The 12,377-nt window shown below is 33.6% G+C and overlaps 1 protein-coding gene across 2 annotated transcripts; it reads left to right on the top strand.

The window, feature by feature from the left end:
- Positions 1–3,612: 3,612 nt before the first annotated feature.
- ing3 (inhibitor of growth family, member 3) lies at positions 3,613–12,250 on the top strand. 2 transcript variants are annotated; one of them, XM_051108489.1, is made up of 12 exons: positions 3,613–3,752; positions 3,884–3,955; positions 4,877–4,977; positions 5,715–5,780; positions 6,024–6,120; positions 6,366–6,437; positions 6,519–6,635; positions 7,668–7,796; positions 8,810–8,845; positions 9,020–9,206; positions 9,930–9,968; positions 11,400–12,250. In XM_051108489.1, exons 1-12 carry the CDS (start codon positions 3,725–3,727, stop codon positions 11,431–11,433), a joined length of 978 nt encoding a protein of 325 aa, XP_050964446.1. In that variant the 5' UTR covers positions 3,613–3,724; the 3' UTR covers positions 11,434–12,250. The 2 variants fall into 2 exon arrangements, with proteins under 2 accessions (XP_050964446.1, XP_050964444.1); XM_051108487.1 differs by having other exon boundaries at positions 7,668–7,828; positions 8,655–8,845.
- Positions 12,251–12,377: the final 127 nt, after the last annotated feature.

Below are 12,377 nucleotides of genomic sequence, written 5' to 3'. Positions count from 1 at the left end.
ATCCTTCAGAAATCATTCAAATATTCTGATTAGCTGCTCAAAAAAACATTTATTATTATTTTTATATTGAAAACAGCTGAGTAAAATTTTTCAGGTTTCTTTGATGAATAGAAAGTTTAGAAGAACAGCATTTATCTGAAATATACATTTCGTCACCCTAAATGGAAGGATCATGTGACTGGAGTAATGATGCTGAAAATTTAGCTTTAAAATCACAAAAATAAATTACATTTTAAAAATATTTAAATAGAAAACAGTTTTTTTTAATAGTAAAAAATATTTCAAAATTGTATTGTTTTGCTGTACTTTGGATCAAATAAACAGCCTTGGTGAGCTTCTTTAAAAAAATTTTTTAAAATCTTACTGTTCAAAAACTTTTGACTGGTAGTGAACGTAAAAATCTTAAACAGGTACTAGTATTTTTTTTCCAGCTGCTATATTAGTATCTATTCCAGCTTTATTACATGCTAGCATGCTAGAATCTAGTATTCTAGTGTTATTTAAAAATATATACACTTTGAAATAAAATGGTTAAGAATAAACTAGGTCATTCAAATAATTAATCCCACAAGCATGTCATTTCTAATAAATAAATAAATATTTTGTTTTTTTTTAATCAGAGAGTAGTAATTCTATAAAGAGGAAACGTGAACAAAACATAGCTGGTAACACTTTACAATAAGGTTCATTTGTTAACATTAGTTTACACTAACTAAGAATGAATAGTACTTTTATACCATTTATTAATCTTAGCTAATGTTAATTTCAACATTTACTCATGCATTATTAAAATCAAAAGTTGTGCTTGGTAACATTAGTTAATGCACTGACTAACATCAACAAACAATCTGTATTTCATTGTATGTCAAAAGTGAGTAAAAACAGGATTCATAAAAGCAAAAACTGACATACAAATATTTATGCATTTGCCAACAAAGCGTAAAAACCTTTTTTTCCCCAAAAAATAATCATAATTATGCACCCATTTTAGGGACAAATTCTGGGCATGCTTATTTTTTGCTGCCACATATTAATTCTAATATGTCATTCTACCCACTTAATCTGTTTCTATGCTCATTACAAACGCATGCATCAGCAGTGCTTGGCATATATCCAGATCCCCGCCCCCGAGATATCATATGCCAGGGTGAAGAGGTCAGATCTGATGGGCGTATTATTGTCTTGAGAAAGACTGTCACAATCTGCTATTATCTGGGAATGTGTGTTGATGAATATTACTATGCTGCAGCTGTCCTGGTACTAATTTATATCAGAGTATCCATGTAAATATTCATTTAGAAAAGCAGTAATAACTACAGCAGTTTATTAATAAGTTGTGTTAATGAATCCATAAAAATAATCTCATTATGGGATAGCTTTGGGCAAGGAAAATACTTGCCCTTTAAGTTGTCTATACTTAGACTTGCTTACTTGCATATTACTTCTTCACTGAGTTCTCACAAAGTGGTCTATTTAAAACTCAGGGTTTAAATATATATGGTAATAGTTGGGTTTTTATACATATTAACTGTTAAACATTCAAAAGCAATACACAAACCAATACAGTCTGGATTGTTTTATTTGGAGCATCCTCACTGCTGACGGACTTATATTATTTGATATTCTAGTGTGCAAATATAGCACCAGGAAACACAGATGAAAAGAAATATAAAAAGACAACTAGAAATAGATTTCAAACTGCCACAAATGCAGATGGAACAGCCATCAGAGGAGCCACATTTCCTGTTTATGAGTTGGAGCATATTTTCATTTGATCTAAATTGAGAGCTGAGGTGCAATGTCACTTTGTGGGACAATTCATGTCTACAGCTGTGTGGTAATTTTGTCTTGGAAATAAAAGATTTTAATGGGATGTTTTATAAAAGCCTCTTCCACCACGACTGCTCCAAGTCATAACTGTCTACAATGAACGTAGGGTCAAGCTGAGGTTTTTTCCTCTCAGGAGACAGCTGGGTAGTTACATTGTCTTCCACTGGCAAATGTCTAGTGGTATGTTTTACAAAAGCCAGACAGCACCAAATCATGTCAAAAGCAAACATCGGAACTGTCAACCCAAATTGCAGGCAGTGCTGCCCTCCAAAGGCCAGAACTGTGTGAAACCGGTCTAATGGAAAACCATACAGAAGTACAAGGGTTGTGTGTTTCTGTTAACTATGATGATGCAGCATTTAAAGAAGGTAAGAATATCTTTCATGCTTAAGCTATACAACAATATTATTTAACTAAAGAAAACGGATAAAGATTTTGTTCAATGCACAGAATTTTTCTTGGAAAAAATGTAATATGACAGAAATAATTTTATAATGTTAAAAAAACAGTTTTATATTATAGAATTAAAAAGTTCATTACATTATCATTATACAGACAGAAACACAAATAAATAAATAGATAAATTATCATTATACAGACAGAAACACAAATAAATAAATAGATAAATTATATATATATATATATATATATATATATATAACATTTATATAACATTTTAATTTAGAGGACCAAATACAAATTAAAAATTTTAATTTCATTAAAACACACAAATAAATAAGTGTTTTATGTAGCATTTTAATTTAGAGGACAAAATGCACAAATAAATAAAGATTTTGCTCAAAACACTATTACTATAAAATGTAAAAAGTCAAGGAAACACATTTTTCTTAACATTTTCTCAAGAAAATCTTAAAATTTTAAGCTTAAAATGACTCTGAGCAAGAAAAAAAATTATATAATAATTTAAAAAATTATATATAATTTAATTATGCATTATATATTATATATCATGTTAAATATTTTTTATATTATATATATATATATTGTTATAAATAACCTTATATATTATTTTACTTTTTCATTTAATTTTGCACTATATATTATAATAAAACATGTTATAGAGCACATAAATAAATAAATCTCAAGTGTTCTATATAACAATTTAATTTAGAGGACAAAAAGCGAATAAAAATAGTCATGTCATTATCATTATACACAGAAACACACACACAAATAAATAAATCTCAAGTGTTCTATATAACAATTTAATTTAGAGGACAAAATGCACAAATAAAGAAAGATTATATTATTGTAATTATTATGGTAAAAGAAACTTTTAAGGAAACTGCACACATTTTTCTTAAAATACTTCTTTAAAAAATCTTAAATTTTTAAGCTTTAAATGACCCTGAGCAAGAAAAAAATTATATAATTTAATAATACAAAAATAATAATAATATATAATTTAATTATGCATTATATATTATATATCATGTTATAGAGCATTTCATATTGTTAAACACCATTTTAAATTAGAGGAGAGAATTCACAAAAAATATTGTTTTGAACTAGTGCTAGAAACCAGCATAAACACACACTGCTAGAGAAAACACATTTGTGTACCAGTGCGTCTGCATACTACCCATATATTGCACGACGGTCCATATGAACATGCGTACATCCAACAACTCGCAGCGATTGATTTAGTTATGAAGTTGCGCAACTAAAGAACTACAAATCCCATGCAAGCCATTCACAAAAAGTCAGCTTCGCGCAACTCCCTCATCGTCCAATCAAATCCCACGCCCTTCACGTAAGCCCCTCCCCTACCAACTTGTGTTTTTTCCTCCCCTTCAGTTCTCCGCTACCTGCGACGCCATATTGACGAAAAACACCCTTTCTCAAAAACGCCTGAAACACTCTCTCCGCCAGAATGTTGTACCTTGAGGACTACCTCGAGAGTGAGTATATGATTTATTTTAATGGTTCGTGTTTATATTAGAGGGGTTAGGTGTCTTAGAGGGCTGTTTTGTACGTGTGAATGCGTCGCAGCCGTTAGCCTGTAACGCGCCTCTGTTCTTCTCCCCGGCAGTGATCGAGCAGCTACCCATGGATCTCCGCGACAGGTTTACGGAAATGAGAGAGATGGACCTGCAAGTGCAGAGTACGAATTCAGTTTACACTCACACTTCTGCCGTAAAACATCACACATGACCTTGGCTAATGCAGAAGGCCATTTATATTAGCGGGGCTTTGTTTGGTGGATTTGCATGCTTAAGGAGCATGCATTTGTTATGCATTTCACATCAGCATGCAATATCATAAGTCCATGTGGAAGTTGAGAGCAACAAACTCAGCTAAGGAAAAACTTGGGATTTGAATGCATTGTTAATTTTAATAAATTATGATTTTGCCGTTCACCAGCTCTGTTGACACTGTCATGAATACTGATATGAATAGGCTCTTCATAATCTTCATCACAATGGTGTTTCATTCATTTGTTGACCGTTATAGGTTTGCATGGTGTGCAAACTGTACGTATTTTGTCTACTTAATAACTCATTTTAGTTTTGACTAACCCTAAACTGCTAATTTAGCCATGGTTATAGTATTATTAGTATAAGGACTGTCGTTCTTGACAGGGTTCACAACTAATTTCATGTGCAAGAACATGTCCAGGTAATAATTCACATAAAAAAACATAAGAAAAATAAGCATATATACTTTATTGATCTATTTATTTGTTTATTTTTAAATATACAATAAACCTTATTTAAACTATAACATTTATTTTATTTTTATTATTTTTTTTTTTTTGAGACTTTTTATTATTATTTTGAGGTGACCTGGACATATTTTTTCCTTTAAACGCCTTGCGTTCAATTGTTATGGTTCACAGATCACCCTTTGTGGGGGTTGAACCTACAACCTTTTAATGATCTACCCAGCCAATAGGCTTCACCACCTCCTCCATCAAAACATTTATTTCAGTGAACTGACCATAGATTCCACAGTAGCCAATCAGTGCGATTGTGAGCTGACTGTTGGGTTCTTGACTCATTCCTGCCCCTGTTCTTTTGTTCAGATGCGATGGATCAGCTAGAGCAGCGGGTTAATGAGTTCTTTACTAACGCCAAGAAGAACAAGCCTGAATGGAGGGAAGAACAGATGGAAATTATTAAAAAGGTAAAGAACAGATGCTGTGCTGATACTGAAATCCAAAAGTGAAATTTTTAAAGGAATAGTTCAGCCAAAAATGAACATTAGCTAAAAATGTACTCACCCCAGGTCATCCAAGATGTAGATGAGTATGTTTCTTCATTGTAATAGATTTTTAAAAATTCAACATTTGGATCACTTGCTCACCAGTGGATCCTCTGCAGTTAATGGGTGCCGTCAGAATTAGATTTCAAACAGCTGATTAAAAAAAAACGTAACATTGTGGATTGAAAAGCTGTGTGCTTGTAATAAACCCATTAAGATGTTTTTAATTTTAAACCATTGTTTCCAGCTAAAATATGAATCTTCTACCCATAATATTGCATTTTCAAGTGAAAAAGCTATCTTTTCTAAACCTGGAGTGAAATGATCTTGATCTGTGCAATATGAACAGTCCAAAAGAGTTCTAAGCAGATATGTTGGTGGATTTTTGTGTTTTCAGTTTCCAAGATGTTAATTTGATAGACTGAAGTCATAGATTTTTGTGATGTTTTTATTCTGACTCTCATTCTGATGGCACCCGTTCACTGCAGAGGATCCTTTGCTCAGCAAGTGATGTAATGCTAAATTTCTACATCTTGGATGGCCTGAGAATTTTCAGAAACTTTTGAGTGAACTATTCCTTTAAGCGTTGACGGATAGTTTTGTATTTGAGTGATCATATGCACAGTTTTCTTTTAAACGTATCTCTTGCTGTTTATCAGGACTACTATAAAGCTTTAGAAGATGCGGATGAAAAGGTCCAATTAGCCAATCAAATTTATGATCTGGTGAGTAATTTTGTTTCCACTAGGTGGCAGCATATCATAGATAGTGAATAGGCCATAGCTCTCAGGGATGCTACTACTCCCACAGTTGATCAACACTGCTTTTCATGTGCTATAACTCAAGTTTATTTAAAAATGTATTTTTTCACAGTCAGAATGATGGGATATGACTATGATCCTGGTGAGAAGGTTTAGGGAATATCTGCTCCCTGTAAATCTTATGCTGATATGTGGGTCTCTACATAGGTTGATAGACATTTGCGGAAGTTGGATCAGGAGTTGGCGAAGTTCAAAATGGAGTTGGAGGCAGATAACGCAGGCATTACAGAAATCCTGGAGAGACGTGAGTGGCACCTGTCAATCACCTTCTTTGTAGTTTGTTCAAGCGCTTATTAAAAAAATGCTTAAATGCCTCGTGTTTTTAAAGATGGTGTTTCCAATGTGTAGCAAATAAACTACTACTTAGTCTTTGGAATAATACCTGATAGGAAGAATTAAAGCTAGTCTGGGTGCATTTCAGTGAACTGATCATTTGGCTTTGCGCTGATTTGAAACTGTTTACCTGAAAGTCAGTTTTACTTTTTCTAGGGTCACTGGAGATGGACAGCCCCTCCCAGCCTGTCAATAACCACCATGTACATTCACACACCACTGTGGAGAGTAAGCCTGATTCAAGACAATGTCTGCCCCTTGTCCTCCTTCTGTTTCAATCCTCTTACCTGTGTTTGTGTCTTTTAACAGAGAGGAAGTATAGCACGCCAGCCCACCACACTACTGAACACGTACCAGAAAAGAAGTTTAAGTCCGAGGCCCTTCTCTCCACACTCACGTCAGACGCCTCTAAAGAAAACACACCGGGTAAGACATACATTCTGTTGCCATATGAAAACATGTCAGACACAACCAAAACATTTTTCAGAGAAAGTAAAATTTTTTAGGCTTTTGACAGTATTTGGTATATTTCAACATTTATACTACCGTTCAGAAGTTTGTCATTTAATGCTCACCAAGACTGCTTTTGTTTGATCAAAACTTAAGTTAAAACCGTAATATTGCGAAAAGAATTTTGCAAAGCAGAATTATCATATTTTCATTGTTCCATGATCTTTTAGAAATCATTCTGATATGCTGATTTGGTGTTATTATCTGTGTTGAAAACTAAAAAATTAATTCATTTAAAAAAAAATCTTAAGCCCAAACTTTTGAACTTTTGAGTGAAAGTATATTTGCTATTAAATGTATTAAACAGGTGAAAAAAAAAAAAAAAAAAATATATATATATATATATATATATTTATTTATTTTAAATAAATATTTTATTTTGCCTTATTTTGATCAAATAGCCATTGTTGCCAAATGCTCATTCAAAATGATTTATGATTTAGAGAATTAATCTGTAAAAAAAAGTAAGGTGATTTTTATTTATTTATTTTTATTAAACGAACACAGGAAATAATATTTTATAGTTACTTGCATCAGAATGCTTACAAAAATGTAGAAAATGTAAGTAAACTTTGCTATTCTCATACACTCTCATACATGCATTTTATGTAAGAGTATTGTTAAATTAATCTAATTTAATCTTTAGGGAACATTATGGCTCAATAAAAAGTGCATTTAAATTACAGTGATTTCCAGCAAATATATAGCAAATATTCAGTATAACTGCAGTCCTAATCCTGATCCTAATCAGTGTCAAGGGAAATAAACAATTATGATTTGTTATAATCATGCTTCAGAACTACTTGCTGTGTATGGTAACTACTGAACTTTTCAAAAGAAATAAGTTTAATGGTGTAACAAGATTAGTTATCCCTCATTGTTACACTGTTACATTGTTCCTCACAAATGTGATTTTTTTTTTTTTTTTTTTTTTGATGTGCGTTGCAGGCTGCAGAGTAAACAGCACGTCCTCTTCTAACAGCGTGTATAACGTAAACTCCTCCCAGTCGCTTTCCTCGTACAACCTGAGCCCACTTCCTGCCGGGCCCGCTGCAGGGGCGGGGGCCATTTCCATGGCAGCAGCTCAGGCAGTGCAAGCCACCGCACAGGTAAAACCGCCATCCCCCGTCTTCCCCTCTAATTCTACATCTATTTGCACCCCCTCCACCCTTCACTTCCTATTTCCGCTATTTTTGGCCTCTTAGAGGTCCTTTTTTCCTCCTGTTTTTGTGTCAGATTATCTTATCGTGGCACTCAGCCCATGTTAATTTCAGCGTTCACTACACAGGGGCACTTTGATATTATCTCTAGAGGGAAATCGTATCGACACATCCTGTCCTGTAATTTTGGAGTTTCAGTTTAAGCTTTTATTTTGTATTTAGGTCCAGTGAGACTCTTTTACATCAAAAAAGCCTAAATAATAAAAGCAACTATAATAAGATAGACACGCAGAATACTTTGTCATTTAAAATGCATTAATAATTTAAATAAAGATAAATAAAAAATAAATAAATGAACTGTATTTTTGATCTATATTTTGATGTAAATGTGTATTTAAAATGTAAATAATATTGTATGTATTTCACCTTTTTTGTATTTTTTGTTTTGTTTTTGTCCTTTAAATAATGTATATGTGTGCATGTACACATTTACATCTAAATATAGACCAAAAATACATTTTATTTATTTATTTTTATTTTATCTTTATTTTAATTATAAATGCAATTTAAATGAAAAAAATATTCAGATATTGTGGCATTTAAAATGCATTTATAATTAAAATAAATAAAAAATGAAAATAAATATATAAATAAAAAGTATTTTTGATCTATATTTTGATGTATATGTGTATTTAAAATGTAAAATTATATATATATAGAGCGAGAGAGAGAGAATTTGTTTCTTCATCCTCTTTAATATTTGTGTGTTTTCAAGATGAAAGAGGGCAGGAGAACAAGCAGTCTCAAGGCCAGTTATGAAGCGGTCAAGAACAATGATTTCTTGGGCCGGGAGTTTGCTCTGAGCCGGGACACTAGCAGTTACTCTTCTTCAGCGCTGGCTAGCACACTCACACAGCCCCTCACGTCCAACAACAGCTCGGACTCTCGCACGGGACGTAAGACCAAGTAAGACTCACAGTGTTGCCGTATTCATCTATTCAGTTCCTGAATGAGCCACCCAGATACATTTTTGTGGTGTTCTGTACATTGTGCCTCCTCTACAAGCACAAAGCTCTTTATCTGGCACATTTTGTGTCAAATTCATATAATTTGCAACCACTTTCTTGCTTGGATTTTCAGAGGCAACACTAAGTCTTCCAACCACCAGTCCTCTTCATCCTCCTCTTCCTCTTCACTGTCATCCTGCTCGTCATCATCAGCATTGGCTCATGAGCTGGTACAGACCACCGTCACAGAAACGGACACCAGCAGTCAGGTGGATTGGACCTACGATCCCAACGAACCCAGATACTGCATCTGCAACCAGGTGCGTTTATGTCACATCGTGTTCATTCTAGATTTACACGCCCTCATTTCAAAAATGTCCTGGCTCTTTCAAGCTTTATAATGGCGGTGAATGGGTGTTGAGATTTTGAAGCCCAATAAAGTTCATCCATCCACTATAAAAAGTACTCTATTTGGCTCTGAGGGGTTAATAAAGTCCTACTAAAGTGAATCAATCCATTTGTGTAAGAAAAATATCTATATTTAAAACTTCATGAGCTGTAATCTCTTGCTTCTATTATTAAAAAAAAACATAAGCATTAAACAATTGCCAGATATGATCAGAGTGAATGTACTGAAAAGGAAAAACTTCTATTTCTCGAGCTATTTATAACCATCCCTGCTAGAGCAAGTTCATACAGGAAAATCAAAGACTTGTTCAGGGAGGTGAGGTGTGTGTGACTCCAATAACGGTTTGCAGAAGGATTCTGTGAGAGTGTGTGTGTGGGTGTGTGTGTTAGTTTATGTGTGAGTGCAAAAGAATTGTCTCCCCATGAATGCATTTGTTTTATGGCCTCAAAGTAATATTGCTTTTGTCAAAGTATCAAAAATAGAAGTGTGTGTGTGTCTCTGAATAGACTTCAAAGAGAAAACTTGCACAGTCTTTGTTTGCAGGTGCGCACATCCGTGACACTCGGCTGCAGGTGTGTATGCGCGTGTTTGTCTCTAACGCTCTGTGTCTCATTCTCTTTCTGTCATTGTGCAGGTGTCATACGGAGAGATGGTCGGCTGCGATAACCAAGATGTAAGTAAACCCTTCATCTCTAGAGACACACAGGCACGTTTCCTCTTCAAACAACTCACACTAGCTCACTTGTGACCCTTGGGCAGTCATGTTTTGCAGAGATGACAGCAAGAAGTCACGAGTATTGTTGTTAATATAATATGAATTTTATTATATATTTATTATTTTATTAAAATAATTTTTGTAATTATTTCATATAAATAAAAAACTATAAGTTGATATTATACATAAAATATTATTTATTAATAAAATGATTGATTGGAAAATATCTATATTATAATTATTTTATAAAACAAAATATTCTATTATATACAATACTACCAGTCCAAAGTTTTTGAACGGTAAGATTTTTAATGTTTTTTTTAAAGAAGTCTCCACTGCTCACCAAACCTGCATTTGTTTCATCCAAAATACAGCAGAAGCTGTAATATTGTGAAATATTTTTACCATTTAAAGTAACTGCTTTCTATTTGAATATTTTAAAATGTAATTCATTCCTGTGATCAAAGCTAAATTTTCAGCATAATCACACATCAGTCTTCAGTGTCATATGATCCTTCAGAAATCATTCTAATATGCTGATTTGTTGTTCAAGAAACATTTTATTTTATTATTATTATTATTATAAATATTTAAAACAGTTGGGTACTTTTTTCAGGATTCTTTGAATAGAAAGATCCATATATCAGCATTTATCTTAAATAAAAAGCTTTGTTACATTATACACTATAACATTCAAATGTTTTTGTTTTTTTGGAAAAGAAATACAGAAATTAATACTTTTATTTAACGAGGATGCTTTAAATTGATTAAAACTGATGATAAAAACATTTATAATGTTACAAAAGATTTTTTATTTGAGATAAATGCTGTTCTTCTGAACTTTCTGTTCATCAGAGAAACCTGAAAAAATTCTCCTCGCCTGTTTTCAACAATAATAATAATAATAATAATAATAATAATAACAAATGTTTTTGAGCAGCAAATCAGAATATTAGAATGATTTCTGAAGGATCATGTGACTGGAGTAATAATGCTAAAAATTCAGCAGTGAAATCACAAGAATAAATTACATTTTAAAATATATTCACATAGAAAACAGTTATTTTAAATAGTAAAAATATTTCAAGATTTTGCAGATTACTTTGGATTAAATAAATGCAGGCTTGGTGAGCAGAAGAGACCTTTTTAAAAAACATTAAAAATGTTACGGTTCAAAAACTTTTGACTGGTAGTGTATAACAAGTTATAAAATATACTGAATTAAACTTCAGTATTTTTTTTTTTTTTTTTTTTTTTTCAGCATTTTTTTTAAAAAATATCTAGTCTTACTAAATATCTAGTAAATTCATTCTAGTCATTCTAAGTGACATTTTGATTGCAGTCAGAGAAATCAATTCGATTCTGACTCTTTCCCGTCTTTTCCCACAGTGTCCGATTGAGTGGTTCCACTACGGCTGCGTAGGTTTGACCGAGGCACCCAAAGGGAAGTGGTACTGCCCGCAGTGTACGGCGGCCATGAAGAGGAGGGGAAGCCGGCACAAATAAACGCCAAATCACCTTGGCCGACCTCTCTGAAATGACTGTCCCCCTCGACTGAGTGTGTACATGTCACATCACCATGCGAGAGAGTTGATGCCTGAAAGATGGTGTGGCTGCTGTGTGTGTGTTGGGCGTTTTTAGCTGGTGAATCTAAGCGCACACTGCCCTCGAAACTTTTCCTGTTTTTATGTTTTTCTCTTCATCTCCATTAATCTTTGGAGGCGGATGGGCAAGATGGTATTGGGAGGCCCATGTTTTTTAACATTCAAGACATTCCTCGGCTTGCCATGTGTGATGACCATTCGCATCTGGCAGCTCCTGCTAATCCATAACGGCATAGTATGGATTGACATGACGCAGACTGGGAATTGTAGTCTTGAACGGTTTGATGGACTACAAGTCTCGAGACATTCAGCTCTGACAAATCTTAAAGGACCCTGATATGAACAGATTACGACGGCAACGGTGACGCCTCATTGCTCGCCAGTGAACGTGACAATTATGCGGGATTATTTGTGTGTAATGGATAGATGATGTATTATGCTCCGCTTAAAGGACAGGATGTTTCTTATTTTACCGAGGAGCTCTTAAGGTGTACAATAGAACAAATGACAACTGTGACAAATGTGTGTATGTTTGTGTGTCTGTGTCTCTAGCCTGTACTGCACTGATGTGGTGATACGTTTTGAGAGATGTGAGGGGAAAAAAAAACAATAAAATGATCAAGAACTTTTGGTATACATTGTCTTAAAGTGCATTGTAAAGGTTGAATAGATTTTTGCATTTTACAGTTTCTTTTCCCACGTAGGACATGCAACTTCCTTTTGGTCCTTGAACACCATTAATATCACCTAGTCGGTGCCCTCT

This window comes from Labeo rohita, chromosome 4 (assembly GCF_022985175.1).
Source record: "Labeo rohita strain BAU-BD-2019 chromosome 4, IGBB_LRoh.1.0, whole genome shotgun sequence".
In the NCBI taxonomy this organism is placed as follows: Eukaryota; Metazoa; Chordata; class Actinopteri; order Cypriniformes; family Cyprinidae; genus Labeo; species Labeo rohita.
Note: the sequence above shows the minus strand (reverse complement) of the source record. Positions and strands in the feature narration are given on the sequence as shown.